The 19556-nt window shown below is 50.1% G+C and overlaps 2 protein-coding genes across 3 annotated transcripts in view; one reads left to right on the forward strand and one right to left on the reverse strand.

The window, feature by feature from the left end:
* PACC1 (proton activated chloride channel 1) overlaps positions 1–3287 on the reverse strand; it is a 44255-nt gene extending 40968 nt beyond the window's left edge. The window contains exon 1 of one of the 2 annotated variants that reach the window (XM_033853096.2): positions 3125–3284. In XM_033853096.2, the coding sequence (XP_033708987.1) occupies positions 3125–3160 (36 nt within the window). In that variant the 5' untranslated portion in view covers positions 3161–3284. Of the gene's footprint in view, positions 1–3124 lie in introns of both variants that reach the window. The other variant, XM_033853099.2, reaches the window with a different exon arrangement.
* Positions 3288–8590: 5303 nt separating this feature from the next.
* On the forward strand, positions 8591–19123 carry NENF (neudesin neurotrophic factor). Its single transcript, XM_004324396.4, has 4 exons — positions 8591–8911; positions 16735–16795; positions 17766–17869; positions 18824–19123. The coding sequence occupies exons 1-4, from the start codon at positions 8735–8737 to the stop codon at positions 18998–19000; spliced, it is 519 nt and encodes a 172-aa protein (XP_004324444.2). The 5' UTR covers positions 8591–8734; the 3' UTR covers positions 19001–19123.
* The last annotated feature ends 433 nt before the right edge of the window (positions 19124–19556 follow it).

Raw genomic sequence — 19556 nt, forward strand, 5'->3', positions numbered from 1 at the left:
ACAATGATAACCAACAAGGTTCCACAGCATTAAGGAGAAAACCAAGAAACACCAAGACCAGAGTTTAGAGGAGGACCTATCACTGGATTGGGAGGTGAGGGAGGGGACAGACTTCCCAAGTATTTTCTTAGGCTCACAGGGTCAACACTTAAGGTCGCAGGACATCATTAAAAATTCACCTCTAAGAAACTTGAGTTAAAACAAAGCTCTTACGTATCTAATATTCTTCCATCTCCTTCTCCATGCCTCTGCTCCTGCCCTTTATTTATTTTTAACATCTTTATTGGCGTATAATTGCTTTACATTGTTGTGTTAATTTCTGCTTTATAACAAAGTGAATCAGCCATATGTATACATATATCCCCATATCTCCTCCCTCTTGCATCTCCCTCCCACCCTCCCTATCCCACCCCTCTAGGTGGTCACAAAGCACCGAGCTGATCTCCCTGTGCTATGTGGCTGCTTCCCACGAGCTATCTATTTTACATTTGGTAGTGTATATATGTCCATGCCCCTCTCTCACTTCACCCCAACTTACCCTTCCCCCTCCCCGTGTCCTCAAATCCATTCTCTACGTCTGCGTCTTTATTGCTCCTCCCCTTTAGAATCAGGTAAAGCCTCTAGTTTAAAGCCCTAAAGCCCAAAAGAAAAGAAAACCAACACGTGAAAGATGACACCATGAAACACAGGCCCACAGTGGGAAGGAACACAGATCAAGAGGTCCCCAGGGCTCTTTCCCTTTTGCTGGCCAAAGGGCAAGGAGGATGTTAGTCCTGGGAAGGCCCAGCGCTCTCTGATCCAAGCCTCGCACAGGTTCAGCCTAACCCTAACACACTCCTAGCCCAGTTCCCCTGCTGACTACCTGCAGCCATAATAAACCCACCTCCTTGCCCGGCCCTGGCCAAATTCTCCAATGCCCCATCCTGCAAAACCCAAATCTCCCCCCAGCAAAGAAACCTAACTCGGAGCTAGGTCCACTCTCAGAATGACCCACACAAGAAAGCTTCAGGAGGCCTCCTTCTTCTGAAGAAGGTGAGAGACAGGGACTTCAGAACGGGCCACTAACGAAAGTAAGAGGAGGGGTCCTTCCAGTGTCTCCCACCAACGGAAACTGAATCCACCCTCGGCCTTACCCCCGCAAGCAGGATAACCGCCTATATTTTAATAAATATTTTAGGAGCCCTGCTAGGTAAGGAGATAATGCAGGTTGCGTGTGAATGGTGAGGGACATGGTCCTGTAAACCAGGACCCCAAAACTCCCCAGAAGCAGGAGCTGCCCACACCCTGCTAATAAGAACTAGCATTCACTGAGGGGTCACGACTGCCAGGCACTGAGCTGAGCACTTTCACAGACCAACTCATCTAACCCTCAGAGCCCTGTGAGATAGGGACTATCATTACCTTCATTTTGCAGACGAAGAAACTTGAGGCTCAGAGAAGTTAAGTAACTTGACAAAAGTCACACAAATGGCAAGAGGCGAGGCAGGATAGGAATGCGGGTTTTTTGACTTAAAAGTCCTAGTATCTACCCACTACGCTCTATTCCCTACAAACCTGAAAACTTTCAGAGTCAAGGAAAGACACAACTCATTTCCCAGGATTCCCCCACTGCCTTGGGTACAGAATCTAGGGGCCACAGAAACCACAGCACTGGTTAAAATCCATCAGGCTCCTTTGGGACAAAGGAAATGGTAGGAGAAATACAGAAATTTGTCCCAAAGTCAGATTCTAGCCCAGATCCCACACTACAAAATGGCAAGCCTCAGGCAAATCTCGTCTGTCTTCAACTTGGCTTCCCCTTCTACTACGGGGCTAAGGCATCTGCTTTATATACTCCACACAGTATCATTTACAAAGGGAGAAATGTACATCAGTATTGATCAGTATTGATCAAGACAGCAGCAGTTCACATGAGAAGGACTGGCAGGATGACAGACTCGTCTGGGAAGTGAGAACCCTATGGAGCATGTGAGATTTGAGATCCCTCCTTGCACAATGGGGGGAATTTTAACCAAAGGAGTTTGAGAAGGGGTTAAAGAAGAAGAAATGGTGTGAGCATAGGCATAGCAGGAGCACGTTTTTAATCGGTGACTTTCCAGTGCCGCCAGAACCTAGGTGGGTGAGGAGATGACGAAGGTAACAGAAGACACGGCTGCAGGGCTGTGAAAGCTTGTAAGAAGTTTGGACTGTTCTGGGTAGACCAACGGCAGCATCAGGTGTATGTAAAAAGGAATGCTCGGAGATCAAGGCAGGGCCCAGCATGGGAGACACCGAAGGGAGAGTTGGTTAGAGCAGACTTGGGGTCACAAACCTGAGGATTGAGGATATGGAACTGCCTGAACTTGCCAAGGGAGGGGAGCACGGTGAGGGACACAGGGGAGGGAAGAGAACTAGAAATGACCAAGGTTTGGGACCCTAGAGGAGGAGAAGGAGAGCAGTTCACTAGTGTCAGTAAGAGTCAGCAGGAGGAGCTGGTCTGAGGGAAGGGCTGGAACCGCAGCCTGCAGCGCAGCACAGACAAGAATGAGACAAAGAACTGGAAAGTTAGAGTTACTGTCGTGGGAGGAGGTGAAAGTGGAGAGAGAAACGGAACGGGGCGAGAAGCAGCTCTGTCGGTGAAAGCACATTTTCAAAGTTGGTTGGCCATCAAAACGAGCTGTAATTATCGCTATCGTTAGCAGCTGCAGGGGCCACGAGGCCTTGGGCGTGGAGGGGGCTGATGCCCACCGCGCCTCTGCCCAGCTGGGAGGAAGGCGCGGGTGTTTCCACTTGTTGCAAAGAACCTCGGCGTGGGGGGCGGGGGGGAGTCCGCCCGGCGGACCGCGCTGCTGCCTGGGTCGGACGAGGCTTTAATCATTCACCTGATGGTTAAGGGTCGAGACTCCGGGGCCCCGGCTCCATCCTTCTGCCAAGCAAAGGCAGCATCCGGAGGAGGCTCGGCGCCCCGCTTCCTTCCTGCTCCGCCGCAGCTCAGCACGCGGGGACCCCTCCTCCAAAGCACTCACCGCTACTCGGAGGCGGGCTCTGCCCGCCCGGACGCCCCCCACAGCCCAGCCGCCCAGACCCCCGGGACCCGCTCTGCCTCACAGGAAAATTTGCTTTCGCCCCCGCCCCTGCCTTGTACCTCTTGGTAGGATGTGGAGAGCTCCTGGCGGATCATGGCACTGACCGGACCTAAGGCAAACCTGAGCCCGCTGCGATCCCCGGGAAGCAGCTAGGCGAGCACCGCGGCTGCAGCGCCGAGACCTGCCGGCTCTCCGAGGCGAAACCGGTCCGCAGGAGCGGCTTCGAGACAAGGCGGGGCGCACTCGGCGCATGCGCCTCGCCCCCGCCGCCGCTGGAGCCGCGAAAGGGTTGCTGGGAAATGTAGTTCTGGGCGTGAGGGCCCCACTCAGCATTCCCGGAGTAGCGAAGCCTTTGAGTTACCCAGAGCCAGGCTTAACCCGCACGTTAGACGCACGTGCTTTCCTCTTCTTTTACTTCCTCTCTTTATTGGAGGGGGAAGGACGGCGAAAATGAGTGGAAAGTGGAACAAGGGGGCCAAGTCAGACAGATAGGAGATCCTAATCTATAATTGAAAGAGGAAGCTTGGCCTTGTAGGTTATAACCATAGTTATAAGCACGTTCGTGCCCATTATGCCTTTCATCCTGCGAGGAACCCTGTAAAGAATACATTTTTCTCTCTGTTTTACAGGTGAGGAAACTGAGGTACCTTGTTTCAGAAGGGATGGGGAGAAGGCCATAAACAAGTGAAGATTATTTAATCCAGAAACAGATGACAAAATCCAAGTTCTTTCCATTATTCCTGGGGCAGACACTTGGAGTCAGGACCTCTAGATTCTTGTCCTGGCTCTGCCCTTCTCCCACAGGTCTTGTAATACTCTGAGCCATCCTCTGTTCACCTTAGAATGCAACTGCTAAACCCTGCCCTGCTTCACAGGTCCTTATTTGAGCCAAAACAGGTCCTGCAGCGAAACCCAAAGGTGCTGTTCACAGTAGCAAAAGCCTCCTGCCCTGACTGTGGTGGAAAATTGGGTGTTTGCCCTGTGGCAGGGTGGACCCACATCATCCCCTCTTCCTGCTGCCTGAACAGCTGTTCTATGTGGCTGCCCTGGGCTGCTTAGTAGTGAAGCAGATAGAGGTTGCCTATGCCTTGGTGAATGCTGCTCTGTGTTCCGGGCAGCTGCAACTCTGCAAACCCCTGCACTCAGGGCCTCTTCCCTCCTCAGTGGCAACCATAGTAGCACCAACCACATCAGAGCAGCCTGGACCTTCAGAGTGTTAGTACTGGGAGGCCTCCACCACCTCTTCTGACCACCCTACCCCAGCCCAGACCCTCTGCTCTCACATCTATTAAATGGGACAATATATATAGCACCTAACACATTGTAGGCATTCAGCAAATGTTTGTTAAATTTATGAATGGAACACTTATTGCATCCATTTCAGTTAACAGTTGCTTACCCAAACAAATAAACAACAACAAACAACTTATTGAATTACTTACTGCTTTACTACAAGGGAGGTTGATAGAACAAGTCACACAATCATAGAAATTTAGAACTAGAAGGAACCAGAGAAATCTAGTCCAGCCCTATCATTTCTCTCTACTCTTTGTTGGTATGAGCAAACTGGAAAATTATGGGCTCCCACATTTGAAGGAGATACTGACAAATACAATATCTGACATGGTTTAACAAATACAGTGTGCCAGGCGCTGGGATATAGACATGAATAGGGTACTCCAAGGTCCTTGCTCTTGTGACTCTTCCATGCTAGAGTCAAGAAACAGACATTGAACACGTTAATAGAATTTTCTGTACTTGCTGTCCCCAAGTCCTTTCCTCCCATTTCCACATGAGCACACACCAATCAGGCTTTTATGTTCTCCACTCCACTGAAACGGTGCTTATTAAGGTTACAAATGACCTCTGCGTTGTCAAATCAGATGGCCATTTGCCTATCCTCCTCTCGATCTATCAGCAGTACTGGACTCAGGTCATCCTCCCTCTTCCTTGTACACTTTCCTCCCCTGGCTTCAGGACACCACACGCTCCCACTTTGCTTCCCACGTCACTTGCTGCTCCTTCTCCAGTCTCCTTTGCTGGTTTCTCCTCATCCCCTCAACTCTACAGGGTCGCCTTCCTCAAGCTAGGTCTCTGATCTTTCTACTCACTCCCTAGGGACTAATAAAGTGGTCTCCTCTAGTCTCATGGCTTGAATTACCATCTACATCCTAAGGATTCCCGTTATGGGTTGAATTGCGTTCCCCAAAAAGATATGTTGAAGTCCCAACCCCTGGTACCTCAGAATGTGACCTTCCTTGGAAATAGAATTGTGGCGGATGTCATTAGTTGAGATCACACTAAGCAAGGTGATCCCTTCGTCTGTTATAACCTGTGAATTTACAGGAAGATGGAAGACGATAGGAAGGTAGACACACAGGGTGAATGCCCTGTGATGACAGAAGCAGAGATTGCAGTGATGAAGCTGTAGGCCACTCACTTCCTCACCATCTACAGGTCTTTCTCGCAACATCACCTTATCAGCAATGCCTCCTCTGAAGCACCCTGCAAACTCCATTGCCAGCTCGTGCCCCTACACTGCTTTATATTTCTCCCCAGCGTGTACCACCTTCTGACTTTCATTTTCAGTCTCCCTGCACTAGAATATAAGGTCCGCGAAGGCAGGGTGCTTATGTGTCTTGTTCATTGCTGTATCCCAGTGCCTCCAACAGCGCCTGGCAGTTACTGGTACTCAACGAGTAGTTTAGTAAATAAACGAACAAAATAATTTCACATAGTGACAAGAGCGCTAAAGAAAGGAAAAGGGACCACGTGATAGCACGTGATACGGCAGCTGTGGAGGGAGGTGCTGATTGTGGGGAGTCAAGAGAGGCCTCAAGATGGTAGTTACTTGTGAGTTGAGACCTGAGTGACAAGTGGGTCATGATGACCTGCACCCCAGGAAGAGGGCACCGGTACAGTACAGAGGCCCAGGCTGGGACCCAAGCAGAAGGCAATGTGGCTGGAGGGGACCGATGGAGGGGCACTTAGGAGACAGAGTCAGAGGGGCAGGCAGAGGCCAGATCCTGGAGACTGGGTTGTGCTGATCCTGGGCTTGTTTGCTCTCAGATCCCATTCTCACCTCTCCTGCTCAGCTCTCGGTTACCGGGGCTGGCCCTGAAGGCTGGGTTTCCACTGGGTTCAGTCGAAGCACTGCTCGGAGACTGGAGGGGATCTGCGCAAGGGGGAAGCCAAGGTTTTTCCTTCCCTTGCTCTCTGCCTCTGGCAGCTTCCCTTCCATAGCTCTAGCCCCTGGTGCAAAGGTTTTTTGGTGGTTGTAGCTTCGGTTAGGTGACCCAGGCTCCTAAACTCTAAAAACACCAGGATGTTGCCAATCTTCCTGCTTTGCTAATCTCTGGGCTCCCTTGGGGTTGCTTCTCAGCCTCTTGCATCACCTATGTAACCAACTCCCTGCATTACAGCCATTCTGTTTTACTTAGATTAGTTTCTGTTTTCCTTGCAGATAACTTACTGATTCATTTGGAAAAATGAAGCTGGGTTCAAGTAGGGAAGGGCAATCAGGGGGATGCCTGGAGAAATCCAAGGGCATATGAGCACGCTATTAAATTATAGACTCACACTCAGTGTCTCAGGGACGAGGAAGCTAGATCTGATCAGTAGAAATTATAGGGAGTTTCTTTTGGCTCAGAGCAGTTCCTAACAAATCCAGCTGCAGGGAGAGAAAGGGCTCAAGCAGAGAAGCAGCACCCCGTATGCCAAGGAACAGGATGCCTCAGGAAGAGGGTGATATTCTAAGGGTTTAGAAGAGCCTCTTCTAACCTGGAGACCCTGTGACGTGGTGTAATGTGGATACGGCACAGCTTACACAGCTTTTCACATCCATACCATTTTTACTTTTGACACAGCCCTATCCAGGAGGCAGGCTGGTACGTTACTGATGTGGAAATTAAGATTCAGATGATTTGTGGACAGACCCTGTTTAGGCTGCTCTGCACTAGAAGCCCATTCTGTTGAAGTACATGGATGAGAAGGTGCAGTCACTGAGAGGAGGTGTAGCCTGGCGGTCAGGGGCTCTGGGACACAGGGCCTGTGCTCAGAGTCTTGGCTCTGCCACCTACTGTGTGACCTTGAGCAAGGCACCTAAGGTCTGTGTACTTCAGCTTCATCATCTGTAAAATGGGTGATAATATTTCTTACTTCCTAGAGCTACAGTGAGGATTAAATGAGATAATACACGTAAAAGTGCTTGGCACACAGCAAGCCTATCTTTGGTGGCCGGTTCTCCCAACCACAAAATCTTGGCAAACCCCAAGAACTCAGTCCTTGGTCCTCCCTCCTTCCGATCCATGTGCCGCTCCTTGACAATCTCATCCATTCTGTGGCTTTAAATGAAACCTATATGCCAAGGATTCCAAAATTTATATCTCTAGCCTGGAACTCTTCCTCCAATTCCAGACTCATATAGCCAACTGTCTACCTGATCCTTCCACTTGGCTATCTAAGTGTTCTCAAACTGAACAAGCCTGATCTTGATCTTCCCCAAGACCTGCTCCTACCATCTCTCCTTATCTCAGTAAGTGGCAACCCCATCCTTCCAGGTGCCCAGGCCAAAACCCTCAGGGTCATCCTTGGTTCCTCTCTGTCTCTCAGACCCCATGTCTTGTCTGTCAGCAAATCCTGCCAGCTACACCTTCAGAACAAATCCGTGATCCACCCACTTCTCACCACGTCCCTTGCTACCACCTGGGGCCAAACCATCTTCATCTCTCACCTGGATTATAACAGTAGCTCCCTGCTTCAGTCCTTGACTTCCCCTCCTACCCCTCTTCCCTCCTCGCTGTTCCTCCAACAAGCCGGGCACTATCCTTCCTCAGCATTTAAGCAGTTTTCCCTTTGCAGGGATTGTCCTCCCCCAGGTTACCTCCCTCACCTCCTGTAGATGTTCATACAAATACTGCCTTCTCATTGGGGCCTTCCCTGGTCAGCCTATTTAAAATTGCAACTCCCAATGCTCCCTATCCCTTTGCCCACTTTATTTTTCTCCCTAGCATTCCTCACTATCTAACATACTACTTATGTATCGTGTTTGTCTATTTCGCCCATAGAATGTAAGCTCCATGGGGCGTGGATCTGTCTTGTTCAGCGATGTGCCTCCAGTGACCTGGTACATGGAGGCCCTCAAAAAGTATTTGCTGAATAAATCAGTGAAGAAATCCTTGCACAAATGTTAGCTATAATTATTTCAGTGCATGTCTTGTGCCCTACCCTCTGCAAAAATCCTTTGGGGACTCGAAATTTAAACACAACTGGGAAGAAAAAAAAATCAGCCAAAAGTAAAAGTGAATTAATAAAGTTGGGGTCCTAGGTTGTAAATCTCTCTTCCTAGGTGCTGGAATGTTGGCTGTGTCAACTCTGTACCTAATCAAGGAACTGCTGTAACAGACGCCACTGTTTGGCGCAACTTTCGGTGCGCAGTCCGGAGTCGGGAGCCCCCAGAATCCTAGCTCCAAGTTTCCGGCTTCGGCGTCCCAGCGGCCGAGCACGTCCCGCAGCGCGTGGAAGGCGCGGAGTCCGGCTCCTGGCTCCCGGCTCCGGGGCCTCCGGGCGCCGGGCGGGCGCGCGCGGGGTGGGGTTCCGGGGCCGCGGGGCGCGCGCACGCGCGGGCCCCGCCGCCCAGGCCGCCCCAGGCCCGATTCGGTGGGCTCACCATGACAGGCCCCGCGCCCGGGCGGCGGCTGCGGTGGCTGGCCGCGCTGGCCCTGGTCCTGGCGCTGGCCGCGGGGCTCCTCGCAGCCGGGGCCGGGCAGGCGCCGCGCCCTGCCGAGCGGGGTCCTCCGGTGCGGCTCTTCACGGAGGAGGAGCTGGCCCGCTACGGCGGGGAGGAGGTGAGCGGGGAAGCGCCGGCCCAGGGAACGGGCCGAGTCCGGCCTCGCGGAGAGGGAGGCGGGGATCCCAGGAAGCCGCGGCGCCGAGGGGAGGCCTCGGGGAGAGGCGCGGGCCTCGGCGGGCGCCCCCTCCCGGAGCCCCGTCTCCGAGCTGGGCGCGAAGCCTGCCGGGCTCCTCTCTCCAGGCCTGGATCGCCGCCTGGGGACAAGGCGGGAGTCCCCAGCACTCGGGGCTCCCTGCTTCCGCCTTCCCCAGCCAGAGCACCCCACCCCGCGCTTCGCCCTCTCTTCCCGAGAGCTGTTTCCTAGAGACTTTTGGCTGGTGGTCTGTACACGAACCTCAGAACTTTTTTGTTTTCAATGTAAGCATCAGCTGCGGGCACACACTTCTGCCCGCTCCTGGGGGGAGTGGGGGGAGAGGGAGAGAGGGAAGCAAGGCCTGCTCCCCGGGTTAGGCGGGAATGGGGGCAGGTCCATGGTTGATCCAAACTTTCCCTGCACTTTGCCTTCCTCATTTACCGTGCCCCTCTGCAGCTGACTCCTCACACTGGCTCTTAATGGCTGTGCTCTTGAGGCTGAGCCAGAGCTGGGGGAGAGGGCAGGGGGAGAGATCGGAGGTTAGAGACAAAGACGACCCCCAACCCCAGACGCACCCACTTCAGTCCACATCGGTCAGCAGTCTGGACGTGTCTAGGATATTCCTCACAGCCATCTGACCATTCGGGTTGTTGGGGCCCAGTGCGATGGCCCTGGAGGGTGGGAACAGGATGCTGCACATGGGAAGGGCCATGGAGCTGATATTGGATCAGGAGGTGGGGGGAACAGTTTGGTGGGGAAATCAGGGAATTACAGCATTTCAGAGTTGATAGGAATCAACCTCCTGCTTTTACAGGTGAGGAAACTGAGGCATGCCACCAGTTAGTGGTAGAACAAGGAAGGAACCTATTATTCTCTTGTTAAAACACTCTGGTGTGGGCTCCCTAACCCCCAAGTTAAGTAGCCTTAGCTGGACTAGTTTCTCCAGGGGGATTTAGAAACCTGGCCCTTAGGCAGTGGTGCTAGTTTGGGCATTGCTGTAAAGAGAGGTTGGTTAGAAGCCTGAGTCATCGAGAACACAGAAGGAGGGAGACAGGCATGTGACTGGATGTTAAGGGACACCATCTTCTGGAGCAGCAGGGAACCAGATGGTACTGGGTTAGGGAACCTGTGCAGAAAAGAGTTAACATAACAGGCCCGCAGTCCTTAGAAAGGCCTTGGCTGATGTCTGGATTTCCAGGGTGTTCTGCATTTCCCTAACAGATAAAGGTGGCTCGGTCTGGGCTCTTCGTAGAAACTGTGCATTCATGTTGAACACTGCTAGGCAGAGAGGGCCTGCATGGCCGGTCCCCAGTAAAAACGTTGGGCTCTGAGTCTCTCATGGGCTTCCCTGGGCAAAAACATTGCACACGTGTTGCTGCATTTTGTTGCCAGGGAAAGAATGTGCTCTGTGTGGCCCCTCATGGGAGGCAGACAGTGTAAGGAAGTCCACAGGTAGATAGATTCCTCTAGACTCTACCTGTGTCCTTTCCCCTATGACCCTTACTACATCACTGTAATAAAACGTAGCTCTGAGTACAATTATATGCTAAGTTCCATGAGTACTCGTGAATCTCCAAATGGGGGGGGTAATCTTGGGGACCCCCAGCACAGAGTCCAAGGGAAGAGAGAATTCCTAGTGGAGACTGCATGCAGCAGCCATGCCCAGGGTTCAGGATGAGGACTGAGAAAAGACCCTTGGCTTTTTTATGCTGATATTATTGATTGATACTCAACTGCCAGAAGGAGAGAGAGAGGCTTGAGATGGAAGCGGGTTAAGGAAAGAATTGTTTGGGGTGTGGCGCCCAGAGGATGTCTGAGGTTTGCCCTAGATGGTTCTGGTTTATGCCTATTGTCCTGGGATAATTATTATTATTTTTTGCGGTACACGTGACTCTCACTGTTGTGGCCTCTCCCATTGCGGAGCACAAGCTCCTGACGCGCAGGCTCAGCGGCCATGGCTCACGGGCCCAGCCGCTCCGCGGCATGTGGGATCTTCCCGGACCGGGGCATGAACCTGTGTCCCCTACATCGGCAGGCGGACTCTTAACCACTGCGCCACCAGGGAAGCCCTGGGATAATTATTAATAGCACCACCTTTCACTCTCAGAAGTGTTACCGTTTGTATAATACATTATACAAATAGTATAGTTAGAGCGTTATGCCTTTGAATCATATCTGGGTTTGAGTCCCTTTGGGCAAATAGCTAAACCTCTTGGAGTCTCAATTTTCTATTTTCATCTGTGGTACTTGTTATCAGTCAGGGTTCCACCAGAAACAGAACGAGTGAAAAAAATATGTATATGGGTATGTTTTTAATTGCAAGAATTGGTTCATGTGATCATGCAGACTAGCTAGGTAAGTCTGAAATGCATAGGGCAGGCTGTCAGGAAGGGCAGGCCGGAAACCCTTGGCAGGAGCAATGCTGCAGCCCACAGGTGGAATTTCTTCTTCCTCGGGGAAACCTGAATTCTGTTCTTAAGGCCTTTCAACTGATGGCTCACCTAGATTATCCAGGATAATCTCCTTTACACAAAGTCAACTGATTGTAGATATTAATCACATCCACAAAATACCTCCACAGCAATACCTAGATAAGTGCTGAATAACTGGATACTGTTGCCTATCCAAATTGACACATAAAACTGACTGTGATAATGGCTACAGGATAAGAGTTCCTACTCTACATAGGGGTTTTGTGAGGATTAAATGAGATGGCGATATGCAAAGTGCATAGCGTAGTAGGCCTAGTGTAGTCTTAGCATAGTAAGGCTTAATCAATCTTAGCTGCTATTATTTTTATTAGCTTACTATTAAAGATACAAACAAGAGGCACTATAACAGGCCCATAATCCTCTTAATGCAATTCAGAAATCAGATAAGCTCTGAAAAGCAGAAGGTTTTTTGTTTTTGGCCGCGCCGCTGTGCATCAGGCCGGTTCTTAGTTCCCCAACAAGGGATCGAACCCGTGCCCCCTGCATTGGGAGCACAGATTCTTAATCACTGGACCGCCAGGGAAGTCCCAGAAGGTTTTTTCTTTTTTACGTCATTTGACAGCAAAACCCTGCCTGATCTGAACTCCTTTGGTGATGGAACCTTGTTGGAGCTACATGAGTCTATTTATAGTCTTTATTTATCCTACTTAGTGTGAATATCCATGTTTATGCTTTACTGTGGAAATATTGATAGAGATGACGATGCGGTGCTGCGTCAGACCCCGGTAGGTGTTCTGGCATGTGCCCCATAACACCTTTCTAAAATCTGACAAACTCTGAATTCTAAAACACATCTGACCCCCAAGGGTTTCTGCTATGGGATTGTGGACCTTGTATAACAAGTCGTTCTGAAACAACTAGCTATGAATTCTCATTTCTGTTATAATCCTTTTGGACGAGAGCCAAGGCAGACCCACCTGTTCCACATTCTGCTGCCTGGTTTGTGGTGAGAGCTCGCGCACCCCGACAGGAAGCTGCCTAGTATCTTCAGGGGACGCTTCAGATTGGAAATCACGAAAGACAGGGGTCCCGGCTGCTGGTGTCTTTCACCGAACCTACTGTGTTCTGGATCTACTGCACGAGGCCCTGTGCTCCTTTATCCCTTTCGGGCAGTTTAGGTTGTCAGAGTGATCCACAGTGTGGCTCCCTGAATCATTCCCACGTGGGAGTGTGAAGATAGCTACACGTGTGCTTCCGGCATGAATTAGTCCTCTTGGAATACCTGCTGAAATCCGGCCTCCCCGGTGCCTCTTCAAAGCCCATTCTCCCAGTAATCCTAGTAAGGCTTGCAAAGAGGAGGTCATTTCAGGGACCTTTCCTGTAGATAACACACAGATCACAGAGTAAGCATGTTGAACAAAAATGAACGTAGGTTGAGAAAGGTCACATGTGTCCAGAGGGCCTTCCTGTGGACCCTGATTTCTTCAGCTGCCCTTATAACTAGAGAGATTGATCACATGTTTTCATTGGCAGCTTTCGCCATGTCACATCAGCGGTTCTTTTAGCAGGGCTTCACTGTTTACAAATTATATAGGTCAAAGACTGGCGTTCAAGTTTTCGACAAGGACGAATGTCGCGGGAAGGGCTTTAGAATCAAACAGGTGTGAGTCTGAATTCTGGCTATTTATTTACCAGCAGAGAAACTGTTGGCAAGTTATTTAAACTCTAAGCCTGTTTCTCCATCTACAAAACAGGTATAGTAATACCTTTTTCAGAAGGTCATTGTAAAAATTGACCTAAGTGACATCCGTTAGTATAAGTAAACATGTATAACATATGGAGAGAACCTAGCACAGTGGAATCTCAGTAAATATGAATTTCTCTGCCCTCCCTTTGATCACACCTGAAATATATTAATTGTCCTGAATTATAAGCCTCTAGTAACCAGCATGAGTGGCTGAGGGCCCAGCCCAGGCAACATGAGCAAAATAATATTCTTGTATGACTTACCCTCACATCGAGCTTTTAGAATAGAAAAACAGCATAAATCACAAGCCATTCGTGAGTTTGGTCATCGTTCTCCCTCGGGAAATAAATGTGTGGCAGGACTGGCGAGGAGAGGTGTATATATCCCTTCTTTGCTGCTGGCATTCTAACCTGTATGTCAGACGCTGGAATCTGCAGAATTTTCCCCAACGGAGACGAGTCACTGGCACGTGAATGTTATTTTCCCCTGCCTTAGCGATGGAGGAAAAAGGCGGGGGAGGATTGGTTTATTAAGGAAAGCAGATGTCATGAAGCAGTTAGCTTTGGGGTAGGGCGGCTGGGGTGACTTCGAGGGTTCTCTTTGGTCCCGAGCAAATGTCATCCTCCACCCTCCAAGGGCAAAACTGACTTTTGCTATCCTCAGAAAATATGTTTTCTGCCTTACTTGCACCGTAGGATACCAAATGCAGGGAGGGGAGGGCCGCCTGCCCCCATACCCCCAGCATGACTTCCGGGCCTGGGACCAGACGTCTGTATTTAACAAACACTTAATATAGCACCAACTCTGCCAAGCACCGTCCTAACCACTTTAAAGCATTAAATCATTTAATGATGACCCGTGAGGAAGGAGCTATTAGCATCATCTCATTTATCAGGTGAGGAAGGAGCCATAGGGCGGTTGAGTAACTTGCCCAAGGTTACACAGCTAGTGAGTAAAAGAGGTGGACCAGGCTGTGCTTTCTCCAGTTTGTACAAATGAAATGAACCCCCAAGAGCCTCCCTTTCCATCACTCCAGGCAGTGACCTTTTCGGGGGTATATTGGTTCAGCTAAGAAGAAGGTATCAGAGGGCAAGCGTGACCAGAAATGTTGTTTACCTTCTGAGTTTATTTAGGGCAACCCTGGACCCTGAGCTTACCCAAGGCCCCTCTAGGCTTTAGGGTTATTCTTTGTAAATGGAATTTGTCTGTGCTCACTCACCAGCTCTCCCTGGAATCTGTACTAAGGGGGGATGGGGTGACATTTGTTTTCTGCTTTTCTAAAACTTAATAGTGAAGAGTAGGGCTTCCCTGGTGGCGCAGTGGTTGAGAGTCCGCCTGCCGATGCAGGGGATACGGGGTCGTGCCCCGGTCCGGGAAGATCCCACATGCCACGGAGCGGCTGGGCCCGTGAGCCAGGGCTGCTGAGCCTGCGCGTCCGGAGCCTGTGCTCTGCAGTGGGAGAGGCCACAACAGTGAGAGGCCCGCGTATGGCAAAAAAAAAAAAAAAAAAAAAAAGTAGTGAAGAGTAGGACTTGTACTTCTTCTGAAAGAATCATTCTGGACAGACAATAAAGAATATACAGACAGTGAAGGCTGTTGGATAGAGGCAGGTGAGTAAAGAGGTGAAACCACCCTCTCTAATTATACAATAAAATGACGGCTTGCAGACGTTTTGGCTGTGTTAAATGTATTTTGCATCCTACCCTGGTGCACACACACACACAACTGAAACAAAAGTGCCGTGAAACTATGCTCATTCTTACTATGTGTGAAGCACTCTAATGTTCTCTAGTTTCTGCTCTATTTTGAACTTTGTTTTTCCTATTTCATTGTTTTTAAGCCTATTGATAAATCACTAAATTGATTCCATGACCCACTAATGTTACCAATGCCAACTGCAGTTAGAAAAACATGGCCTTAGACCACTGGAGGGCCCAGGTATTTCTGCAGAAGAAAACGTCTGTAGTCGTTTCTCTCCTTTTCAAGAAGAGTCACCGGTGAGGAACTTCTGCTCTGTCCCCAGCCTCTGTTGCAGGGTCTGAGGGTGCTGGAGGCCCAGGAGTTCCCGCCTTCCTGCCTGCACCCAGGCTCCAGGGCTCTCCCAGGTGTGGAAGAGGCCCTCCTTCCTCTGCCGCACTGCTCTGGTATCCCTTTGTCATGGTAGCTCACGTGGCACTCTCTCCTGGCCCTGCTTGGCCACAGGTAGGGAGGAAGGCCAGATGGCCAAGCAAGCCCAAAACCCAGAGGAAAGATAAAGGCCCTGCCTCACTGATGCGGGTGACTCCCCTGGTTCCCTAACATTTGGGTACCTCCAACCCACTCACTCCCTGTGTCTTTCTTCATGGCCCTGGGTCTTTTGAATGAATTTCCCAGGACACCCACCCTCTCCTGGTCCCAGGCAAGTGCACTGTCCTCGTGCTGTGTGCCCCCTGGTGGGGCAGGCCAGAGAGGGGACTGAGCTTTGGATTCCTGGGCTCCAGATTCCAGAAACTGCTTTCCCTCTGATTTGCTCTGTGACTCTGGGTAGGTCTCATAATCTCCCCAGGCCTGGATGATGAAGGTGCATTTGTAAAACGAAGCTGTTAGACAGATTATCTTCAAGGCCTCTTCTGATTTTAACTTAAAATTCCTCCAGAGTCCTTATCTGTCGCTTGGGAATTACATTTTTTTCTATCTTTCCTTTTGTATACCCAGGAATATAGGAAAAAATAAAGTGTAAGAGCCAAGGAACTGCAAGGAAACAGTATTGCTTGTATATTTCTAGCACCCTAAATGGCTTTTTGAAGGACGAACTGGTAAAATATAAAGAGTGATTTTGTTGTTCATCTACTTATATTCAATATATTGAAATAGGCCTCAAGGAGATAACAAATTAGAAAGTACCTTGTAGAAAGATATTCGTAATGCAGCCGTTTATAGTTCTCAGGAATTGGAAATGATCCAAAATAGAATAGCTACACAAACAGGTACACAGTATCACTAAAATAAAATAGAACTGTTTAAGTGACAGCTGTTTTGGTTATTTCAATACATGAAAATGTTTGTATGAACTAATATTACCTGTAGGAAGCAAAATATTGATATAAAATAAATCATTTACACTGATTACCTCCATGTATGTACATTGATGAAGATGAAATTTGGATTGATTTAATTTTTTTTTCTTCCTGGCCATGCCACGCGGCATGCGGGATCTTAGTTCCCCAGACAGGGATCGAACCCATGCCCCCTGCATTGGGAGCGTGGAGTCTTAATCACTGGACCGCCGGGGAAGTCCCATGGACTGATTTAAGTAATTCATTTAATATTCTTTTGAGTTTTTATCTGTACGGAGCTGCTTCAGTTCCTGGGAACGGTATTGCCATAGGCTTGTCATGATGCTTCGTGACTTTTCCAGGTTTTTGTGAGTGGGCATGACATTGCGCAGGTGGGGCGAGCTCCCTGAGGACCGGCTTGTAACTTCACCCGCCACCCTCTGCACCGGCTGTGATGGGAAGAGATTTTACTCACTTGAACTGGCGGAGCTGGGCTCTTTGTCTCCTCACAGCTTCTCTCCTGCTTCCTAGGAAGATCAGCCCATCTACATGGCAGTCAAAGGGGTGGTGTTCGATGTCACTTCTGGAAAGGGTAAGTGGCTTGGCTTTATGAATCCTTACCTCTGGGGAGCGTGGCAGCCTGAGTGGGTGCTGGAGGTGTGAGGGAAGGGAGGGAATGCTGGGCAGGTCCTTCCCCCCGCCCCAGAATGAGTTCACAATCTTTGTCAGTGAGGTACTTCAACAGTATTTTTCTAATGATGTCATGCTCTGCTCAAAAGCCTTCCATGGCTGCCTGTTGCCTATTGAATCAAAGTCAAACTGGATGATTTACCCTAGATAAAGCAGTGAGAGGAAAAGTATTACTTAGCAAAGAGTCGTGATCCTAGAACATTATAGAACGTTTTAGTGCCATCTCATGTTTTCCGTAATGGAAACTACAACTGATATCGTGGAAGTAGTCTTGTAATGGTTCATGGTTTATCTGATACCAAACAAAAGATGTATGAAAGTAGACTTGGCTTCCATGAACATTTAGGAAGACAGAACACTTTTCTTGTTTACATTTTTTTAAAATATTTATTTATTTGGTTGCACTGGGTCTTCGTTGCGGCCGGCAGGCTCCTTAGTTGTGGCTCGCCTGCGGCATGTGAACTCTTAGTTGCAACATGCATGTGGGATCTAGTTCTCTGACCAGGGATGGAACCTGGGCCCCCTGCATTGGGAGCGTGGAGTCTTACCTACTGCACCACCAGTAGGAAGTCCCTCTTGTTTACATTTTAAATATTTTTAAGGGATTATTTTCATTCTGTATTAAAAAAAAAAAAAATCACCTCTCAGCGCAGCATGTGTGACTTATTCCATATTCTGAATTAGCGGAATCCAGTGGGAAGGCTGGGGGCGGCTTATTGGACTTCCCATCCTCACTGATGTCCCTCTCCTCAGCAGAGCCTTTGCAGGATTGGGTGGGGTGGGGTCTCAGAAGCCCCGCCCCGTGCCGTGTACAGGCTCCTGGCTGCTCTGTGCACATGCACTCACATCTTCTTCCTTCCTCCCCACTACAGAGTTTTACGGACGAGGAGCCCCCTACAACGCCTTGACCGGGAAGGACTCCACCAGAGGGGTGGCCAAGATGTCCCTGGATCCTGCAGACCTCACCCACGACACTGTGAGCCAGATAATGAGCCTCTGTCAAAGTGTCCCACCTCCTTGGCCATGGCCTTTTTTCTTCCCCACGCCCCACCTCTGGGCAATAGCAAAGCTTCCTAACTAGTCTGTTTACTGTTCCAGAGGTAGCCAGTTGTTTTCTTAAAGTAGGTATCTGCCTGTGCCCCTCCTGCTCAAAAACGTTCCGGGGCTCCCCACTGCCTGCAGAGTCAAGTGTGAACTCTTGTGAACTTGAGATCAAACTCAGTTGATCTTCAGAGTTTGGCTCCAGGCTGCCCTGGCTGCCCCATCCCCCTGACAGTCTGCACCTGCCACCCCCCAGCCTCTGGTAGCTTTGCTGTTAGTCTCTGAGACCCGCTTTCCAGGCCACTACCGGTAGCTCAGGGGAGGAACAGGGTGGGAGAGCAGAGTCTCCGCCGTGCTCATATTTCTGTGAAGGAGAAAATAGCATTAACAAAAACCATTTCGGGGTCTAAGTAATCCCAACAGAAAGGCTGGCATTCACCCCCTGTTGTGCTCAGGTGAGTCACACTCTTAAGCTGCAACGTTACAGAAACAAATCAAGAAACTACAGAGAGGGGGAAGGGTGTGTAAATCTGTAAGGGGAGGAGTGTAGAGGGCAGGGGGCTTAATCGCGCAGGAGGAGGTGGTTGCAGACCGCAGAGCGCCCCCCGACGCCGACCAGGCTGGGGGTTCTCTGGAGTCTAATTCCTACATCAGTCAGACCACAAACACGGTGCAGCCATTGCACCCCCCCACACGTAACCTCCGCAACACACACGCACACACAGGGCTGTCTCGAAAAAATTGTCCACGATTTGTTCTCTGAAACACTTTTTCCCTCGCGTTAGGGGGCGTGGGGCGAGTAAAGTCGGGGTAGGGGCTGGCGAGAAGCCGGTGGCAAGCACGAGTCACTCATTCCTACCCCTGTATTTCTTGGGCTTTTCTCCCCAAGACGGGCCTCACATCCGAGGAGCTGGAATCCCTGGATGATGTCTTCACCAAAGTGTACAAAGCCAAATATCCTATCGTTGGCTACACAGCCCGAAGAATCCTCAACGAGGACGGCAGCCCCAACCTGGACTTCAAGCCTGAAGACCAGCCCCATTTCGACATAAAGGACGAGTTCTGATCTGCAGGAGACCGTTCTTGGGAGGGTGAGGCAGGGAGACACTCAGATGCAAACCCTCCTGCAAAACAGGCTGCTGGGGCCTCTGGTCACCGGATCTGAATAAAGCAGACGTTTAACCTGGAACGCTGAATGCCCTTTATTGCCCTTGGTCCACTGTTCTACCCACCTGGGTATCCTGCCCACACACCAGCCAGGGAGGTAATAGTCGCTGAGGGGGGACACCTCCTAGGTGTCAACACGGATGCTGTGGGGGCAGAGGAATTACGAGTGACCTTTATTGCTTCTTTATATTGCTCTGTACTTGCCAAGTTTTCTGCCATGACCATGTGTACTTCAGAATAAGCGCCAAAATAAACTTCCTGTTTTCACAAAAGGAGAATTCTTCCACACGTGCCCTCTCCTGGGAGCCTCGTCAGCACCCCTTGTCTCTGCTGGCCTGTGAGGGGGCTGGGCAGCAGGAGCATCCAAGAGATGTGGCAGAAATGGGGTGCATTAGGTGGAGGGGTGGAGAATGGGAAAGAAAGCTATTAAAGGGGAGTGACGGTATGAACTGGCT

This window comes from Tursiops truncatus, chromosome 1 (assembly GCF_011762595.2).
Source record: "Tursiops truncatus isolate mTurTru1 chromosome 1, mTurTru1.mat.Y, whole genome shotgun sequence".
Lineage (NCBI taxonomy): Eukaryota > Metazoa > Chordata > Mammalia > Artiodactyla > Delphinidae > Tursiops > Tursiops truncatus.

Bases quoted from the DNA above. Each gene is read 5' to 3' on its own strand.
- NENF (XM_004324396.4), top strand. From the start codon at position 8,735: ATGACAGGCCCCGCGCCCGGGCGGCGGCTGCGGTGGCTGGCCGCGCTG. The intron at 8,912-16,734 runs GTGAGCGGGGAA...CCTGCTTCCTAG, and splicing joins CCCGCTACGGCGGGGAGGAG to GAAGATCAGCCCATCTACAT. The intron at 17,870-18,823 runs GTGAGCCAGATA...TTTCTCCCCAAG, and splicing joins CAGACCTCACCCACGACACT to ACGGGCCTCACATCCGAGGA.